The following is a 21,101-nucleotide window of genomic DNA, read 5'->3' as shown; positions in this document are numbered from 1 at the left end:
TGTGGTGCTGGGGGATTGAACCGCGGTCCCTGATGCTTTTGCTAAGCTTGTTCTAAGTAGGTGCTTTAGACCACTGAGCCATCTCTCCAGCCCAGGCTTTGGGTTTAATTCCTAGTGCCATACCAGAACAGAACTTGGATATAAAATCCGAAAACTACCAATTAATCTGCTCATTCTGAACCAGGAGTCTTTTTGAACCTTTGTATGTGGTTCTGTTTATCTTTGTTCATGCTTTGAGCTTCATCAGATTTAATTTCTACTTTTACAACCCTGTTTAATTTATGCATCTGTAAAAGTTTTATAGCCTGAAAGTACCTAAAGAAACTTGGCAATTGACTTGCTACTAGATACAAAAGTATAGTCATATGTGAACGGCAGTAGGGTGTGGTAGTTTAATTCACATTTCCTGTTTAAAACTGATTCTTGTCCCAGCATGTACATTAGAATTTCCTGGAGTCTTTAAAAAATGCAGGTGGCCAGACCCCCCAAAAAGGAGGCCCCAGCACTGGGCTTTAGAAAGTGCCCCATACAGGCTCTGCTGCTGTGTGGCCGGAATTACGAGGCCGGGTTCTGTTTGGGCGGCTCAAAGCTGATTCTAGCATGGGGCAGCTGACTGCTGTTCCAGAAAGCTAAGTTTGATGAGCTTAATTGGAAGTTTCAAAGGATGAAATACATACACCGGTCAGACACAAGGTAATTTTACTTTTAAATTGTAATGGTTACAGTTGATTAATGTGCTTTAGAAAATAAATACAAATAACCACATCAGACTTACAGAGGCTTGCCTACTAGCTTGGATGAAGAAGAGGGCCAATGTGAAGAAAATTTGCTGGATCATAGCGTGTCAAGTGACTAGGCAGTGTGCAGACAGGGCAGAAGTCACGAAGCATAGTGGTGACCACGGTGAAGGTGCCTTCTCAGGGGTAGGGTCAGGACCCAAAGTATTAGTGGTTTTTTCCTCCCAAATATAATGTCAGTGAGCTAATTCTTACGGTTTTTTTTTTTTTCATTTGAAGGGACATATTTTGAGAATTAGAATTTCTGCATTACCTTTACATTTCTTGACACTTTGTGATCTTGTAAAATGTGCTTTTTAGATCAAAATATTTTACGCTTTTGCAGTGTACTGCATAAGTGGTTGTAAGAAAAGGAAGGACAGTGTGTGTTTTGTGTGAAATAGAGAAAGGAGAGGTGGGTGGGCGGGTGGGTGGCTAGTGAGAGGGGCTGAGGGACAGGTGAGTAGGCCACCTGGACACCTGCGGAGAGAACAGTGCTTCCCCCTCACTGGCACTCCTTGTTCTCTGCAAACCCTCAGCAAGTCTGTAGGTCTGCCGCACTCAGGAGTTTGGAAAACGCAAAACACTGTTCTCTCTCTCTAGTAAAGTGAATTGCTCTAGATGAGCTCCATGTGAAGACATTTAGCCATCCTGTACAACAGACCTCTGAGGTGGTAAGAGGTTTGGAGAGACAGATTAGTTTTTGCTACAAATAACAGTTTGCTATTTTATCAGTAATGTATATGTGCTTCAGTTAGAGAGGCATTAATCTAAGCAAAAGTAGCCATGCAGTTCACCCTTGCATTATATTGCTGGAAGTTAAAAACACTGTGATACACTGCTGATGCTGTGTTGTGTAATTTTGAAGGATGGAAGCTTCTTGCCTGGAGCTGGCCTTGGAAGGGGAGCGACTGTGTAAATCAGGAGACTGCCGTGCTGGAGTGTCATTCTTTGAAGCAGCAGTGCAAGTTGGAACCGAAGACCTAAAAACACTTAGCGCTATTTACAGCCAGTTGGGCAATGCTTATTTCTATTTACATGACTATGCCAAAGCATTAGAATACCACCATCATGATTTAACTCTTGCAAGGTAATCAGTGTAAGCTTTTTAATATTCTTCCTCCCTGAACTATTACTTTAAAAAGTACTTCCATTCAGTTAAGAAAACTAAATATATTTAATGAAGTCTAATTTAATAGCATTGCTTTGAAAATGAGCCTTTAGGCTAAACACAGTTTAGCTGAATGAATAGAGGTGACATGACTAGAGTTTAAATGAATGAAAATTAATTTAAATGCATGCATGTTAAGGTTCATATTTTTATTTAAAGTGTGTTTCAGGGCTAATGGGTGTCTCCTACTGCAAGCTTATCAGTTGTCCTCTAGGAGAACTACACTCTGGCTGCTTGTTTTTTTTTTTTAACTTCGAAGAAACTTTTTTTTTTCCATAATTTTCTTGAGAAATAAATAGCAATGAGACAGTTTCAAATCAAATTGGTAGGACAATTCCAATAATTAACACATTGCGTACTGTCTTCCTAGTGGTGACTGTGGCTGCTTTCTATGTTAATGCCATTTGTATTTTTAATACCTTCTGCTTTTCCCCACCAGGACTATTGGAGACCAGCTGGGAGAGGCCAAAGCTAGCGGTAATCTGGGAAACACCTTAAAAGTTCTTGGGAATTTTGATGAAGCCATAGTTTGTTGTCAGCGACACCTAGATATTTCTAGACAGCTCAATGACAAGGTAATAAGGAATCATTAGCTATTAGGTCAAATGCCAAATTTCAATGAAATTGCTTTGTACTACTATATTTATTCTGTAGTTTTTCTAAAACAGAAAATGTTCATAGACAAATAGTAAAAGGTAAAACATAATACATTTACAATAGAGAAAAAATAGTGAGATCTTTCTTTCTCAAGTAACAATTTGCTTGGTTCTGCACAGATGGCCCATTGTAGAAATTTCTCTCTCCTAAGCTGGGCATGGTAACAGATAATAATCCCAGCACTCTGGGAGTCCGAGGCAGGAGGGCCACAAGTCAGCTCCCACCTTAGCAATTTAGCAAGACCCTATCTAAAGCTAAAACGGGCGGGGAATATAGCTCAGCAGGAGGGACCTGGGTTCGGTAACAAATACTGCAAAAATAAAAGCCCTTTCTCTTGATAATAACAAGTGTGTATGTGTGTGTGTGTGTGTGTGTGTGTGTGTGTGTGTGTGTGTGTGTGAGAGAGAGAGAGAGAGAGACAGAGACAGAGAGAGAGAGAGACAGAGACAGACAGACAAAGGCAGGCAGGCATGCAGGCAGGCACACACACAGACAGCAGTATAAATACCTCGTCTGAGATTTCAAAATGTAAGCTTTGCTGCTATCTTCATCTAGGTGGGAGAAGCAAGAGCACTTTACAATCTTGGAAATGTGTATCATGCCAAAGGGAAAAGTTTTGGCTGCCCTGGGCCCCAGGATGTTGGGGAATTTCCAGAAGAAGTGAGAAATGCTCTGCAGGCTGCAGTGGATTTTTATGAGTGAGTAAGGCTTGATATAACCCTATAGGCCCACCTGAACTATGGGGAAATATGTTTTCTTTAACCAGCAGTAAGTTTTTAAGTTTGTGAAAGGTTTTAAAATTAAGGAGTAACAAAAATAACCTGTCAGTTGCTTAAATGTTGCAGTGGTGTGTTGGTTATAACCTGCAGTTTGCATTTAAAGTGCAGACCAGTGCCCCCTAGTGGCAGAAACCAGAAATGTCAGAGGTCGTCTGTTTATGTGGAGTCGGTTGTCTTTGCCCAATAAAAGGTCATAAAACCTTTAACAATAGGGGTTCCTAATGAACCATCTTTCACTGTGCACAAAAACCTACCAGAATAGTTCAGACAAATATTCTTGATGCTGTCCTGTAACCATCTCCATCGTAGACATACCATAAAAATGCATACATTGGTGTAAGCGTGCTTGAAGTTTTTTTTTCTGATATAATGAATTAAATCTACAGGTAGAGTTTATTTCAGTGGGGGAGTGGTTATCTGGTATATAAAAAGCTCTGGTTTAATCTCGAACACTGAAAAGAAAAAAGATTATAAATCAACCTAAATTTTTTACCAAACTTTTTTCACCATTTTTTGTTTCACTTAGGGAAAATCTATCATTAGTAACAGCTTTGGGAGACCGAGCGGCCCAAGGACGAGCCTTTGGAAATCTTGGTAACACACATTACCTTCTTGGCAGCTTCAGAGAGGCGGTTATAGCTCATGAGCAGGTACGAGTGGAAGGCCTTTGAGCCAGACCAGTTCTGAGCAGTGGCCACATTAATCCAGTGTTGTTACAGGATACGCCTGATAAGATATTTCTGTTTCAGCGTCTCCTTATTGCAAAAGAATTTGGCGATAAAGCGGCTGAAAGAAGAGCATACAGCAACCTTGGAAATGCATATGTATTTCTTGGTGAATTTGAGACTGCTTCTGAATACTACAAGTTAGTCTACTATTTCTGTGTATAAATGCAAAACGAGTAGTTGTATATTCCCACTAAGTCACGTGCTTTAAGTGTAAGCCTGGTTTTTGATGCACACTAGCAGCAGGACCCTGGACTTTTAAGCCTTAGTTTCCTCTCCTGGAAGCGAAGAGAACAATATCTTGATTCAGGAATTGTAGCAAAGGTCGAGTGAAAGAATAAGCTGAGCACTTCACATCATCCCTGGCGCACCCTGCTCAGCCAGTATTGTACCTAAATATCCCATCTAAGATTTAATAGCAACAGGATGACCACACTGATCTTGTTAGTTTTTTTAATCTTTAAAATTAACCTTTCTTTGGGCCATGGAGATAGTTCAGTGGCATAAGTGTCTGCCTAGCAAGTGCAAGATCCCAAGTTCAATTCCCAGTTCTGCAAAAAACAAAGTAAATAAATAAATAAAATTAACTCTTCTTAGCTTGGCATATTGGTGCACCCCTGTAATTCTAGCAGTTGGGACATTATCGCAGGCGATCAAGGCCAGCCTAGGCTGCATAGCATGACCCTATCTCAAATAAATAAATAATGAATTTAATTTAATTTATATATTTATTTTGGCAGAACCAGGGATTGAACTCAGGCCCTTGCGCTTGCCAGGGAAGCACTTATTCTACTGAGCTATCTCCCCAGCCTTCCAAATAATGAATTTTAAACTTTTAAAAAGTCTTTTAAACTTACGCAGTGTATATATATAAATTTTACTCACCCATTTCTGGGTCAGAAGAAAAACCAGAAAGCCAGGCAATAAAAATAGGCCCTCACCTCCACCACTGATCCCTGTTTTTCCTCTACCCACTTAGCAATTCCCCCTCCCCACTTCTTTCTGCCCTATTTTGGCTCTGTCAGCAGAGGGCTGTTATTCTCTGTGTGGTTGACAGTCCCACTTTCTTTTGTGGTAGGGTTTTTCTAGTAGTCCATCCAGGATTGGGGAGATAGCTCAGTGGCTTAAGCACCTGCCTTGCAAGCTCAAGGTCCTGAGTTCAAGCCCTGGTACCTCCCTACACCCCCAAAAAACCCACAACTTTAGTCCATCCAGAAAATCAAATAGCATCCCATCTTGCTTTAAATACTGACTAGTAATTAATATGTGCTAGTTGATTAGATATATCTTCCCAGGTAAAATATGTCCCTATGCAAGTATAGTGTATATTTTGATTTTCAGTACATATGTCATATATTTTAAAAATGTCATATATTTTAAAGCTGAAGAATATAGCAAATTATTAAGTGGTGTACCTGAGTTAAATACTGATAAATTCTATTATAAAGTGGATGGTGACTGACTGAAAAAGCATGTATAGTGAATCCTGTCTTTTCTCCCAGTAAGCAGGGTAGAATTCAGAATTTATATATATTCCAAAAATACTGGTTAGTAATATTTTTGGAACTCTCCCTAGGAATTGTTTCCAGGCCTATACAAGAAGACTGGCCTAATTAGATCCAAGTCCTTCAGGATACAACAGCTGTCTGGCAAACCTTCAGCAGTCATTGAATTTGGTGACAGATTTCTGACAGTGTATAAAGCAGCTACACAATCAGAATGTAACAGTGTGCCAGAAAGGGTTGTGCCACAGAATCTGAAGGAGATTCCCAAAGTCAAGAACTGTTTGGAAGGGCAGGTAACATCAGGATAAGTGAAGCTCCTCATGAGGGATGGCTTTGAGAGGCTCATGAAATTCATAACTATATTTGGTTTCTTGAAAAGATGAATCACATTACCATATAATTTTTCATGTAGACATAATGATATGTAGTTATTATATAACTTGGCAGAGATTACTGAAAAAAAATCACTTAAATTATTGGATCTAAAAGCATATCAGGTTTAAGTACTCAAAAAAATAGGGCTGAGGAGTTAGCACAATAGAATAAGCACTTGCCTGGCAAACGCAAAGTCCTGAATTCAATCCCCAGTACTGCAAAAAAAAAAGAGAGAAAAGTACTCACACAATAGCGTGACTACTATATAGCACCTGTTCTGCTCAAGATGGTAGTCTAAGTACTTCACACATCTGTGGACACATTCATATATGTCTGACTTCATTCCATCTTTGCAGAGGTGTGGTAAGATATTTACCATTGTTTATTTATTTTTTTGTATTTTAGGGAAGGGTGTTATTTATCATTGTATAGGTGAGGAATCTGGTACACAGACAGGTTGAGTGATTTGCCCAGGTCACACAGCTGGCAAAGGTGGGCTTTGAACCCAGAAGTGTAACTCCAGGACCCGTGCTCTTACCTGTTACATGAACTTCTTGGTGACAGTACCATATCAGCTGGGTAGAATTTCATCAGTAGTTAGTATATGTGCTGCTGACGTGAGCACTCATCAATCAGTATTTTAAGAATCAGTGACTAATGGTCTACCCATAAAAACATATATATTTTAAATTTTAACAAGATGAAAGGTAACAGCATGATTGAAAACAAACGTGATGGGAACAGAGTTTTTTTTTAAGTCAGTATCAATACAAAAGTGAGATATTTTCAAGTGTTATAAATCGTGTTATTCTTTCAAAGCTCTTGATCTCCTATTCCAGTATTCCAGTAAATCCCAGCACTCAGGAGGCTGAGGCAGGAGGATTGTTGCAAGTTGGAGACCAGCCTGGGCTAGAAAGTGAGCTCAAGGCCAGCCTGAGCTGCATAGTGAGACCCTGTCTCAAAAAGACAAAAAAAAAACCCAACACTGAAAGTCCAGATCTGGATTTTGTATTTCAGAAACAACATTCAGTTTAAAAGTAATAGTAAAAGATATTTGACTGTAAGAGAGATAAGGCAGCTGAGAGGAGAATGATAGTTTTTTTTTTTGTTTTTTTTTTATCATTATCATAGCCTAAATTAAAAACAATTGTGAAAATTTTGCCTTTTAGGAAGACACTTCTGCTGGCACGACAGCTTAAAGACAGAGCTGTGGAAGCTCAGTCTTGCTACAGTCTTGGGAACACGTACACTTTACTCCAAGACTATGAGAAGGCCATCGATTATCACCTGAAGCACCTAGCAATTGCTCAGGAATTAAAGGACAGGTAAGTTATGCATCCTTCAACTCTAGGCAAAGTAAAGGATCGGTGCTTACTTACATCCCAAGAGCTTTTCCTTTGACACTTCCCTCTTCATGAGTATTCCCCGTGTGCTACTGTTGGAAGGTGGGTCTGTGGTAGTCACTGTTTCCAACACCCCTGAGCCAGGATCAGTGCCTGTGTCACAGACTCAGCTCTCCTGAGCAGTGCTCCTGCCGAGGTCAGTGTGGGATGGCGGTGAGCCTAGAATTCATCGTCAGGGAGCAGCTGCTGCTCAGCTCTAGCTGATTATTGCCAGGCAGGAGCAAGGTCTGTTACAAACAAGTCCTCCTTTTTTTTTCTCCAAAAGAAGCTACAACTCTTGTGCTGTATATGAAATCTCCTGGTTTTTAAGTGTTAGTGAGTACTTCCTTTGTTTGGTTTTGTCCTGCTGTATGAAAAAACAATACATTTGTGCTGGCCAGCCTGTTGTTTTGCTGTAGATCGATTTTTACATCAGCATGAGAAAGAACTTCCCAGTATACTTGTTCAGGAGGAAGTACACTACCTCAACAGGTCGTGCAGGGTTTGCTCCCTAGTACTCAGATGAACACTGAATGACTAGAAGGTAAAGTTGTTCTAGGAAGATAATACGGGAATTAGATTAGAAGACCTATCCCCAAGATTTTATTTTATAGTGGATTGCCCATTTTAAAAGAATGTTTTTCCTGTTGTAATACTTGACTCTGACTCTTGAGTCTAGAATTATCTATGAGTATTTTCATAGCTCTGTCTAGCTCTCTTATGATAGTAAAGTAAAAGCCCTCATAATACCAAAGCACTGTTTAATCAGTGATCAAACCTTTTAGAGCTTTCACTGATAACAGCCTGCTGCAGCGTAAGTGCTGTGGGCTCACCACCACTGGTTTATACATTTAATCATTGCTGGATCGGTTTTATTTTCTATATACCTTTTTTCAGATAACTGCATGTTAGTTTTGAATTATGTTTTAGAATTGGTGAAGGAAGAGCCTGTTGGAGCTTAGGAAATGCATACACAGCTCTAGGAAATCATGACCAAGCAATGCATTTTGCTGAAAAGCACTTGGAAATTTCAAGAGAGGTATGCAATGGAAAAATGTTATCTGTGCTATTGTAATTTACAAATCAGTGGTGGGGAAGAACCCTATTATTTCTTCTTGCTGTGTGGCTCAATAATGTTTGATGTTTGTATTGTTTTTTCTTGGCATCCAAAACATATTTTGAGGTACAGATCAGAGATCAACATACACTTATGTTGGCCTTGACATAAGTTGAGAAGGTAAGGCCAGGCACATGGGAATAGGAGGACATTACTAAAATATGTCCCTTTTCTACCTCCATCAATGCATAGAGAATTAGCATGTTACTTAAGACAGCCCTGCACAACCATATCTGTTAATCTGAGCACCAAGTTTGACGGTAAAAATAGGTAACCATTGTTAATTAGCTATTCTTGCTTTGAAATCTGTAAGCTATGTGTTGTATGTTACCCTGTTTCTATCTTTGTTTCTTCTATTTGTTTCTATTCTTTAAAATAAAATGAAGAAGGAGTAACAATTTTTAGAATCACATCCTGGTCCCTGTTATACTTCTGTGCTACATCGTGGCTATTTGGATTTATAAACCTTTTTTGAGCCTCGTTGTTCTTGTCTGGAAGATGAGACTAATAGTATCCACCTTGCCGGTTATTCTGCAACCTCAGCTAGTATATACAGAAGTGCCTGCCTTAATATGTAGTGCTGGTTTAATAAATGTCACTTGCAGTGTAGAAATCAAATGTTTCTGGAAAATTGGTTCATGTGATACCACATTCATAGTTGATATGTCACAGTTGATTTGTCTACATTATTTAATATAATCCCAGAGAATAAGAGCATTCTAACAATATGGAGAACTGAAGAATTAAAAGAATATAATTAACTATTCTATTGTGATATTTTAGAAAGTCGACCTATTTTTGTGTTCTTAAAAAAAACTATTAATGAGAATAACCAATTTCATTCACTCATAGTCTCTTAATTCTCATATACCTATTTTCATTTTCCTATATTGCCTTCCAGCTTTAGAGTTACAACATTTTCAACTAATCTTCGTCATTCCGTATCTTTAAATACTACTCTAAAATATAAATACTTGTGGTTGTAGGTTGGGGATAAAAGTGGTGAACTGGCAGCACGGTTGAATCTCTCAGATCTTCAAATGGTTCTTGGTTTGAGCTACAGCACAAATAATTCCATAATGTCTGAAAATATTGAAATTGATAACAGTATACATGGTGAGTAACAGGTCTTCTAAAATCCAGTTTGTTTGCTCTCACAATTTACATTTAAATTACTGATCATGTTATCTACCATCTCCAGAGAATATGATCTAAGTTCAATTGTTTATACCTTTTTATTTTACGTAGTTCTATTAAGTTGTTGATAAAGAATGCAGTATAGTTTTTATCATGAATTTAAGAATGGTGAGTGTATTTCATTTTGTTAACAATACATGTAAATACTGTACTAAGCTCATTTAAGAATCTATAAATATGAAGATAACCCAGACTAAAACAGTCTTTCATTTTATCCTTTTATTTCACATAATTTTATATATCAGAGTTTTGTTTAGCTTTCCCCTGCTCATTTCATTTCTAAGGTGAAGTCTCTTTTTTTTTTAATTCAGAAAGCCCAAAAAGCTTTCTTCTTTATTGTTTGCAGTTGCTTTGGTGGCAAAGCCAATTTTTAGGAAACTTTCTTGAGGGTTGATTGGGCTTGACATTGCTCCAGGGAGAAAGATGTCATAATATGTCTAAGTGAGGGGGAAAGAGCTACTTTTGATTAAAAACAAAAAGGGGCAAAACTAGGGTAACATTTCTTAATCATATCTCTATGTGACTTTGAAATACATTTAAAAACTCTAGCTTGAAAAATGCTCAGCCTGAAAAAGTTACTGATAAAGGCAGATATTTTGGACTTGAAAGTCAGGGAAAAATCTAGCTTTTAGTCTTCTAAACTCCTTCTTTAAACTCATCTGGAGAAAAGAAAGAAGAAAAAGAAATTATTAGCTAGTCATCCAAGTCAGACTTTCAAAGAATTTTTGGTGAAAAATTCTAAAGTGTGAGCTGTAGAAAAGATTGAGGCTGTGCTTTATAACTGGACAGTGGGCTACATGGTTTCCTGTGTTTGCTTCTAAAAACCTCTCATCTATAAGCTCTTCACTGGCCCGCTGGACTCCTCCAGCTGTGGACCCCTTCCTTGTGCAACACAGCGTTGCGTCCTCCTCAGCACACTGTGGCCCTGAGTGACCTCCCAAGGTCTCCATCTTACTGATCATGCCGCCTCACAGCCCTCCTGGATTACGCTACTTTTCTAGTTTGCTTCTTGTAGTCTTTACTCTCTCCTTCTCTTTTTTATCTTTCTTCTGAATTTGTAATCCTCAGTATAGTGCTCTAAAGTCTCCTCCTATCTTTTCCTCCAATGTTCCTTCAATTCTGACTTCTCCTATTCTGTGCTCTAGGTCAGTGATGAGAGAAAAATTCTGCATCTGTACTGTCCAGTACGATAGCTACTAGCTACATGTGGCTCTTAAGCATTTGAAATGTGATTAGTGCAAAAAAGAAAGTTCATTTTTTCATATTTAGCTTTAATTAAAATGTACAAAGCCTGGGCCAACGACATAGCTCAGCAGTCTAAAGCGCCTTCTTAGGCAAGCTTAGGGACCACGGTTCTATCCTCAGCACCACATGCCACACCAGCCCCGCCCCCAGAGTGGGCTGAGCCAGCCACACACACACACACCCCTTATAATTCCAGCTACTTGGGAAAGTGAGGAGGATCATAAGTTTAATTTTTTTAAAAATTATTTAGTACAGGGTCTACAGGGTCTCACTACATAGATTGGACTCAGCGATCCTCCTGTTTTCAGCCTCCCAAGCACTGGGATTGCAGATGTACGCCCCCACACCCAGTCTAAGATCACAAGTTTAAGGTCAGCCTTGGCAATTTGTGAGACCCTATCTCAAGGTAAAATATAAAAAGGGATGGAGATGTAGCTCAGTGGAAGAGTACCTCTGGGTTCAGTCCCTAGTACTGCCAAACAAAGGGCACAAGTGGCCACATACAGACCGCCTCTGAAAGGTCCTGCCCAGTTGCTTGGCTTTTATGTACCTCAGTGCTGCTAATTTCAAGTTCTTATTTCTAGCCCTAATTTTTCTCTTGAGGTTGAGACTTATACTGATGGTATTTCCACTTGAATGTTGACTGAACCTCTCCAAAGTATGTTCCTCCCAAACACACACTTCCTTCAGTCTGCTCCGTTTCAGGAAGGCAGTGTGCTCTTCCAGGTGTTCAGGCCAAAAGCCTACGTGTCATGCCTGGTCCCTGTCTTCCACGCATTTCTCCATCCAGCCTGTAGAAAGCCTGCCTCGGAGCCTGCCCCTGCTCTCTCTCACAGCGTGCACTGCGATCGTAGCGCCTGCCACCGGCGTCTGCAGTAGAAGAATCAAGCACTTTTCTCACTTCCAGTCTTGCTTCCTCACACCCTGGCTTTTGCACCCCTGAGCCAGAGGGGTCCTGTGACACGTGAACTGCATGTCAGTCCTCTGTTCAGAGCTCTCCAGTGACTGCTCGGCACACCTTGCTCGGGCTCTTTTTCACCGGGGTGAAGAGACCCTGCTACAGCTTCCACCTCTTCCTAGTACTTCCCTCCTTGCTCAGGCAGGCTCCACGTGGACAGGATTTTGTTTCAATTCGGTTGCTGTTTTTCTGTCTCTTGTTCATTGCTGTGTCCACAGTGCCAGGAAAAGGAGCTACAAGAAACTTGAGTGCTTCTCAGGCTGGCTCAGTGTGAAAAAGACGAGCTTCTTTAAGAATCTGAACTCACGGCTGGGGGTTAGCTCGGTGGTCTGAGCACTGCCTGGCAAATGCAAGGACCCAGCTTCTATCCTAGGTACCCCGTGCCATGGTGCCAGCCGCATGCCAAGCTGGCCACCAAAACCAGCATGGTGGCACATGGCTGTGATCCCAGCGCTGGAGAGGCTGAGACAGGAAGATCACTACAAGTCCAGCTGTACTGCAAGACCCTGTGCCAAATAAATACATAAATAAAAGATTTTAGAAAAAAGCATCTGAATTCTTAAGCCTGCCTGCATACTGGTGTTGAATTTGATCTGAGAAACCAACCCATTAAATAATTTTGGGCTAGAAGTGCTTTTAGGGAGTAACAGCAGTAAGGCCAAGTAATGTGAAAAATGTGCATTTTAGGTATACATGATGATCACCAGACTTTAGAAATGAATTACATATGCCAGACATAGTGGCACACACCTATAATCCCAGCACTCAACAGGCAGAGGAAGGAGGGTCCCTAGAAGTTAAAGGCCAGTCTGAAGTATACAAGAGCCTGTCTAAAAAAAAAAGAACAGAATTATGTAGAGATGCTGCATGTGTATTCTTGAGGACCTTCTAGTTTATTTGAATTAAGTTTTGTGGGCTGGTGAGATGGCTCAGTGGTCTAAAGCACCTGCTTAGAACAAGCTTAGCAAAGCACAGAGACCGCGGTTCAATCCCCCAGCACCACAGCCAGCCCCGCCCCCTGGTGGGCTGAGCTGGCCATACACACACACAAATAAAAATTTAAAAAAATAAAAATAAAAATAATGAATTAAGTTTTGTTTTTACAAAGGTACACGCTCCAAGTTGGGACGTCGACACAGTATGGAAAATATGGAACTTATGAAGTTAACGCCAGAAAAGGTTGTTTTTATGTTTTAAACTTTTGTAAACTGTTATAGTTTTTAGTAACCTTTAAATAAAATGGCTTAAATAGGCTTTGCCCTTTATAAATATCACTTAAAATTTTGCTTATAAAAAGAATGTGTTAGCATCCTGCTGTGTGATTAAGAAAAAGATATATATGTATGTGTCCTTTGTAGATTCATAAAACACAGAAAGTTTTACAAAAATCTTGATATCATCATTGCTTCTGGGAAAAAAAGTGGGTGTTTGAGGTAGGCTGGAAGTACTTTGTTTACTAGTTGGAACTATTTGAATAACTTTTAAATGTTTTACCTAGTAAATGTATTACTTTTTAACAGAATAGGAGGAAGATCAAAAAGGGGTCAGGAAAGTTTTTTGAAAAGTATATAATGTAGGACTGGGGAGATCGCTCAGCAGTGTGAGCACCTGCCGGCAAGCACGAGGGACCGAGCTCGATCCCCAGTGCCACATGCCCTGCCTGCCATGGACCCCGGGGATGCCCTGTAGTCCCAGCCCTGGGGAGGCTGAAGACAGGAGGACCGCTCGGAGTCCAGGCTGCATAGTGAGACTCTATCCAATTTTTTTTTTAAAGTATATACCATAGTAACATTGCCAAGATGAATGAAATTTATAATTCAGAGGAGAGTACTCTTTCTGGCTGTTCTTTAAGAAGCAGTTTTTAACTGATGAAGAAGCTATATTTTACTTACAATGCATCCCTTTCAGGCTTTTGGGGGTGCCAACAGAAAGGACTTCAGAATTGGAAAAAGGGTTTTAGAGAACAAATAAAGGCTCTTTCTTCCACCTCCACTTAATTTAATTTTACATTGTTAAAACAGACTCTAGTTCCCTTGTGATGTTTTGTTTTGTTTTGCTTTGTTTTTTGAACCAGGGTCTCACTACATAGTTCACACTGATGTTGCACTCACTATATAGCCCAGGCTGGCCTTGAATTTGCAGCAGTCCGTCTGCCTCAGCCTCCTGAGGCTGGGATTACAGTCACCACATATAGCTTCCCTGTGATTTTTTTCTAAATGATTTTCATAAAATAGCCTCATTATAGCAACTTGAGAAAATCCAGCAAGGAAATTAAAAGATCAGTAATCTCACCATCCAGTAGTAACTATGATTAATTTTTTTGATACCTTTGTGGCATTTTAATTGTTATAGGTACTGTTCTGCCGCAAGTAGTTGTGTGTCAGGAGCAGCTGTACAGGTCTTTAAACAGCCTTCTGCTCTGTCCTGGTAACCAGCATACAGTTCTGTGACAGGGACACTTCTTGTGTGGATTTCCATTGGTCTTGGGGTCATGTCCAATATTTTAGCAGTTCTGCAGTTGTATGAACACTCTGGTAACTTCTGAAGGGCTTTGTGACTCGCCCAACATATATGGCTCTTATCTTCTGAGTAGTTTTCAAATATAAATTACTGAATTTGCAAATTATTTTTTTAGCACTCTGTAGCAATATTAGCTTTTGTTCTTTTAGTAGGGACCTACTAATGAGCAACAAAATTACTTCCTGTTTCCATGTACAAGGTACTAACAGGAAATTTATAAGTTGACAAGACACGACCCGGAAGTGCTCCAAGAGCCAAGTCTTATCTTCTTTTTTTAAGATTTTTTTTTTGTATTTCGGACAGGGTATACGGGGTATACAGAGTCTCACTACTAGATCAGACTCGTTGTGATCTGCCTGTTTACAGCCTCCCAAGTGCTGGGATTACTGGTGTGGGTACCAGCACACCCAGTCTCAAATGTTGTCTCAGCTTGCCCCAGGGGGAGGGCCAGCATGGCTGGCCTGGGTCGAACTCCCAGCCCCTACGTCTGCTAAGCAGGCACTTTAATCTGCTGAGCTATCTGGGCAGGTTTTATCCCTTTAAAATGTTGTAGTTATTGTGTTGATTCCTTTTGCTCATAGTAAGATTGCTATAGTTTTGCATTTTCTCCCTCTCAATGACTTACCCCTAGGGCACCGGGGAACCTGGAGCAAGGTGCTTCCTGGCAAGGAGGGTGGGTGTCAAGGCTTCGAGACTTGACTGAGTGCACCTGTCTTCCTGCTTAGTCTCATGTTTAGCAATTGCGCTGACAGTGGAAGTGGTGCAGAGTTGGGTGCGTGGCTCAGTGGTAGAGCTGGTGGTAGAATGCACGAAGCCTTGGTTCTGTCCCCTGCACTAAAAAGAAACAAAAGCCTTGACTTCTTGGTTGGAAAAATAACTTTCCTTCATAACTTTAAAGACATTGTTCCACTGTGTATTCATCCTTAAGTGTTTTGAGATGTCAAAATAACTAAAAATTTTATGTAACAGTCTTTTCAGATTTCTACTTGGGTGTTGGGTGCAATTCTCTGTTCTTACATCAAGAGCCATTTTCTTAGCCAGACATGATGGTGCATGCCTGCAATTCCAGCACTCTGGAAGGGAGGCTGCAGCCCAAGGATCCAGAGTTCAACTCTAGTCTAGGCAGTCTGGCAGCTTAGCAAGACCTTGCTTCAAAATGAAAAACGGGCTCAGGGGCCACTGGGGCTCAGGGGTCACTGGGGCAGAGGCCCGGTGCAGCTTCTGCTACTGTGTAACGTACACACACGCTTTTTCTCCTGCCGGTCAGCAGAAAATGAAATTCACTCTAGCAATTTCCCCTTATATGTGACAAGGAATACAAGGCTCATTAGTTCACTTATCAGTTATTATATACCGTGGACCTTTACGATTATTTGCAAATACGTAAAGCTCACCGTTAACACTGCCAGTCACTGAACTTTGTGCTGTGTGTTTCTCCCATGTAGTCTGTTGGAGAACTTCCTGCGTACTTAGGCCAGACTGAGCTCCGTACTGATTGGTGTTGCCTACTGAGAACTTAGTATTATCTGTATTGGTGAAAACAGTGTAGCTTTACCAACAGGAAAAACTGCTAGTGCTGTATTGGGTCTTACATGTTAATTTTTAGGGTTAAAAATTCTACATAAACCCTTAGATTTCCAGTTATAACTTCTTTAACTCACATCCAAAATAATACTTGGGCACCCTTTCTGTGTTTTATTTTTAAAGGAGTTTTGCCAGACGTTTATTTTGCCCAACATTTTTTTAAACTTTGAAGAGTGAAAACAGAAGTAAAAACAAATAGAAAAAATGGCAAGCAGGGTAACATAAAACAATACATAGGTTACAGATTTTCAAAACAGGAATAGCTAATTAACAATGGTTATATTATCTATTTTTATGTCAAATCTGTTGCTCAGATTAACAGATCTAGTTACACAAGATTGAACAAATAATTAAATATTAACACTTGCTTTCAAGAAATCTTAATTTTTTCCTTGTCTTTTTAAAATTTATTATAAAGAAAGTATAATAATCGATGAGACATTAGAAACACTACACATTTAGAAGACCAAGATGGGTCTCATTCGGCCACGGGTTTTCTATTACTGCTGTCTTCTATGTAGTTGCTCAGATCACAGGTATTAGCATACAGAGTTAGTCAAGGTGAAAATTCTAAACCTTAACTGCTATTTCCTATTCTTAAAAACAACTGTTTTGGGGGCTGGGAAGATGGCTCAGTGGCATAAGCGCCTGCCTGGCAAGCACAAGGTCCTAAGTTAGATCCCAGGTTTAAAAGAAAAAAAAAAAAGGTTTTGAGAATGAGAAACCCAGAGGATGCATTTGCTGTAAGCCTTTGGAAACAGGGTAAAAAAGAAAAGAACCTTCTGAAGAGATCTAAGGTCTGCCCCCACCGGAACAGCAAATGAGCAAAGCGTCAGGTCAGGATTTCAGGAGCCCAGAGTGGGGTTTGCTCATGTCTTGCTTTTCATCTATAATTTTGTAGGTACAAAACTGGAACAGTGAAATTCTTGCTAAACAAAAGCCTGTCATTGCCAAACCTTCTGCAAAGCTACTCTTTGTGAACAGACTAAAGGGGAAAAAATACAAAACCAATTCCTTCACTAAGGTTCTGCAGGATGCCAGTAATTCCACTGACCATCGAGTTCTGAGTGCTCAGAGGGTAAGTTTTAGTATTGTATTTGGAACACCTACTTAGTTTTCTTCTATTCTAAATTTTGAATATTTAGACACTTAAGATAAATATCTTTGTTATTAAAAGAATTCATCCGTATTTCCTGTTTTCTAGCCACACAGCTAAAGCCAAACATTATTCATACATAATTTGTTCTGTTGTTTTCTACAGTTATTACCACTTTGGATTTTGAGTCACTGTTGTTTGCAAAGATACTGCCATTTCACTGCAATGTCGCCCAGTAAAAACTACTCTCCATTCATCTAGAAAAAATTAAATGCAGAACAAATTAAGTTAAATCCAGAACAAATTAAATTCTGGTTAGGTGGATGTGCTGGTGCATACCTGTAATCCAAGCACGCTGGAAGGCTGAGGCAGGAAGATCGCCAAGTTTGAGCTCAGCCTACACAACTTAGCAAGACCTTGTATCAAAATTAAAAGTGAAAAAAAGGGCTGGCGATTAAACTCAGCGCAAAGGCCCTGGTTCAATTCCAAGAACCAGGGTCTCTTTCTCCTCCTCTTGATTTGGTGGTCCTGGGGACTAAGCCCATGGCCTTGTGCCGAGCTGTACCGCTCACTGTTTTATTCTTTGAGACACACTGCCCAGGCTGGCCTTGAGTTTGCCGCCCCGCCGCCTCAGCCCCCTCGTGCCCAGCTCTGTCCGGGAGTATTAGTGAAGTGCTTTCAGAATGAAGCATCTGCTGCTGTCAACTTCTGTTAACTGTATTGCTGAAACTGGAGTCATCAATTTTAAAATTTTTGATTAAGAAAACTGCATTTTATTAAATTTAATGTAAGAAATAAAAATACCATGAGCTTATGGATGAATATCAAGGAAATCACTAAGCTGGCTACGCTATGTTCTCATAAAAGGGTCAAAATAAGTTATCAAGAAGGCATTTTGTGTTATCAAGTCCCCCTTTTCAAGCAGTGAGAGCCTTTGTAAAACTTTATTTTTTAGTTTTTAGCTGGAGATTTCTGCTGGTCCTCTGGTCAGAATTCCATTTATGTCTGCACACCCCGCTAATATTCTTCCTTGATTTCTGTCACTGGTTTCTTACACAGCTTTACAGACTATGCGAGGCTAACAAATGGGAAAGTGACAGCGTGTGTATAAATGGCTCAGGAATATTTTGTAGCCTCGAGCAGAGGTGGGTCATATTGATGTGCACTAGTAGGAATTGACATTAACGGGCATAAAATACCTTCAGCCTGAAAATGCCCATTCACTAGGGCGCCGCCACTAATGCCTGGCGCTGAACTTTGCTCTAAAACTTAGTTAATGGCCCCTCCGGAAGGCCACACATTTTGGCTGTCCCTCTACTGAAATTGAGAAAAGAATTTTTTTTTAAGCTGCTTGTATTAAGCATCACATTCATTTTAGTTCTGAAGTCTTCCACATAAAAGGTGACAACCCATTCTCCCAAAAAGTATCTATTTATTTATAAAGTTTATGGATTTTCAGGATCTTCAAATCTTTTTTTGGACCCGCTCAGCCTGCCCTAAGGGTGGGGCTGGTGTGGCATGTGGGGCCAGGGATCAGATTGTGGTCCCCTGTGCCTGCGGAAGCTCACCTAAGCAGGGGCTTCAGACCACTGAGCCACCTTGCTGGCTTCTCGCACCCCCACTTTTTTTTTTTGTCTTTCTGAAATGGGTCTTGCTATGCAGTTCAGGCTGGCCTTGAGTTCACTTTCTAGCCCAGGCTGGTCTTGACCTTGCATGATCCTCCTGCCTCAGCCTCCTGACTACTGGGATACAGGCATGCACCACCACACTTGGCTGGATCTCCAAATCTTTAATGAAAATACTTGAACCCGGTGTGGTAAAAAGCGCCCTTCAGCACAGCATAAGTAGGAGGTTGAGGCAGGAGGATTGGAATTTCAAGCCAGCAAGACCCTGTCTCAAAATGAAATCTGAAAAGGTCTGGGTGCAGTGGTGAGCCCAGCACGCATGGGCCCTGGAATCAGTCTCCAGCACTGGAGAAAAACCAAAACAATGTTGGGAAGCACTCTGGAAAAGTATACTCGCTTTCTTTCTAATTTTTATAGTTCTTACAAAGATTAGTGTACTTAAATTCTTTTGTGGACTCTTAGAACTCAACTTTGAGCCTCAGGTGGATGTCTGGCTGGCTAGTGCAGCTGTGCTGCGCAGCGTTTCCACACACAGCGGACTGCCCCTGTGCAGGCCGCCCTGAGCCTGGCGGGCAGCCGTGTGCGCTGTCCCAGCTTGTGCAGGTGTGCTGATGGCCGCGTGACGCATTCGCAGCGGGTCACCCTTTTAGTGGACGTGGCCATGCTCGCAAAAAGTTATCTGGGCCGGCGAGCCAGCTCAGTGGTCTAAAGCACCTGCTTAGGCAGGCGCAGGGGACCCTGGTTCAATCCCCAGCACCACATGCCACCCCAAACCCACCCGCAGGGTGGGCTGAGCCAGCCAAAAAAAAGTATTCAGTAGTTACACCAGTTCTGTCCAGACTGAGCCCCGAGACTGGGAAATACAGCGGCCTCTCACTGAGCGCTGAGGTCACGTTCCAGACACCCTGCGCAAGTGAAAGCGCAGTAGTGACCGTATATTTATTCTAGTACTTGTGTATCTTAAGGCTTTATAAACCATTCCTGCACTCTTACAAACCTTTCCCACACTTTTAAACACTTCTAATATTCTTGGCCATTTTCTAAAGTCGTAAACCTACATAATTGTAACATACATCTACTGTGTGGTACAGTATGTATTCATCTGCTAAAGAAATACATACTGTAAGCAGTGTATTTTGATTTAATATTTTAATAACATTTTAATATATTTTTATTTTTATATTTTTAGGCAAAAATCATTAAAACCATAAATGCTACGCATATAAATATGTATACAGTACTGTACACCACAAAATCTTGTGATATAGTAAAAGATCTGGAATAGTTTTTTTTTTGAAACCTATGAAATAGTGTCTGAAAGTCGAACCCCAAAATAGCGAGGGACTACTATATAGGAACTGCAAGTTAAACTAACTAGAAATTCCCTCTTTTAGTTGAATTGGGTCATTACTTTATTTCCAGTATGCCACTTACATTCTTAGAAAATTAAATACTCATCTTTAGGGACTCCCTTTCCCTGGGGTGCATCTTGTTCATTAAGGATCTGAAACTAAGACTAGCGCATTGAAGTCGACTCAATCCTGTCAATGTTTAGAAAAACAGCGCAGAAACCGCGGGCGATGAGGGCTTCTTCGACCTGCTGAGCCGATTCCAAAGCAGCAGGATGGACGATCAGCGGTGCTGCTTCCAGGAGCAGCCCTGCCGTGCGGCCGCCCCCGCAGCTCCGGCCACTCCGCCGAGGGCCCCCCGCAAAGGTCAGTTCTCCTTGATTTCTACCTAAGACCTTTGTTCTCATCGCAGGAGACACAATAATGAGGCAGAAGCCAGGTGTGTGTAAAGCACCGGTGTTCCTACAGGTCACAAGGCTTCCGCAGGTCCTTGGAGTCTGTGTAGTCCCATGTGCGTTGTACTAACTGGCTCTATTCTTTGGGGTTGGGAAAATCTAACTTTAAAAATGATGGATTAAGGATATAGCTCAGTGGTAGAGCTCTTGCCTAGCAGGCACAAGACCTGGGGTTCAATCCCCAGCACTAAAAAAAAAAAAAAATGGAAAAAGAAAATGAGTTATATACGCCTTCTTCATGATTGTGTATCATATGTGGAATAAAAGAGAAAAGCCTTGACTGAAGAGGCGTACGCCTCCGACTCACACTGAAGCCAAGGCCTAAATCTTAAGCAGGGTCTAAAATCAGTGCTTTCCATTTTTCTGTTTAAGCCGCTGAGACTCCTAACCGTAGGACTGACTTGCCAGCAACACCCGACCCTCAGTTTAGTTAGCTAAGTAATTCCATCCAAGCAATGGACAAAAACGCTGTCCCACTCATCCTTGTCTGAGCAGCTTTGTTAAAGCTGACTGGCCTCGCCTGGGCTGCGGCTCGGGTGCACAGGCGACCTCATCTGCAGGGGCCTGAAGAACCCCGGGCTCCGT

At 40.9% G+C, this 21,101-nt stretch overlaps 1 protein-coding gene across 2 annotated transcripts in view; it reads left to right on the top strand.

Moving 5' to 3' along the window:
* Gpsm2 (G protein signaling modulator 2) overlaps positions 1–21,101 on the top strand; it is a 34,291-nt gene that overhangs the window by 7,568 nt on the left and 5,622 nt on the right. Inside the window, exons 1-12 of one of the 2 annotated variants that reach the window (XM_023721738.1) lie at positions 526–693; positions 1,645–1,866; positions 2,387–2,522; positions 3,160–3,302; positions 3,910–4,033; positions 4,133–4,248; positions 7,158–7,313; positions 8,301–8,409; positions 9,474–9,603; positions 12,996–13,066; positions 16,893–17,069; positions 20,268–20,427. In XM_023721738.1, the coding sequence (XP_023577506.1) occupies positions 665–693; positions 1,645–1,866; positions 2,387–2,522; positions 3,160–3,302; positions 3,910–4,033; positions 4,133–4,248; positions 7,158–7,313; positions 8,301–8,409; positions 9,474–9,603; positions 12,996–13,066; positions 16,893–17,069; positions 20,268–20,427 (1,573 nt within the window). In that variant the 5' untranslated portion in view covers positions 526–664. Of the gene's footprint in view, positions 1–525; positions 694–1,644; positions 1,867–2,386; positions 2,523–3,159; positions 3,303–3,909; positions 4,034–4,132; positions 4,249–7,157; positions 7,314–8,300; positions 8,410–9,473; positions 9,604–12,995; positions 13,067–16,892; positions 17,070–20,267; positions 20,428–21,101 lie in introns of those variants that run through there. The other variant, XM_004636945.3, reaches the window with a different exon arrangement.

The sequence above is a fragment of the Octodon degus genome, unplaced genomic scaffold (genome assembly GCF_000260255.1).
Source record: "Octodon degus isolate 3935 unplaced genomic scaffold, OctDeg1.0 scaffold00084, whole genome shotgun sequence".
Lineage (NCBI taxonomy): Eukaryota > Metazoa > Chordata > Mammalia > Rodentia > Octodontidae > Octodon > Octodon degus.
Note: the sequence above shows the minus strand (reverse complement) of the source record. Positions and strands in the feature narration are given on the sequence as shown.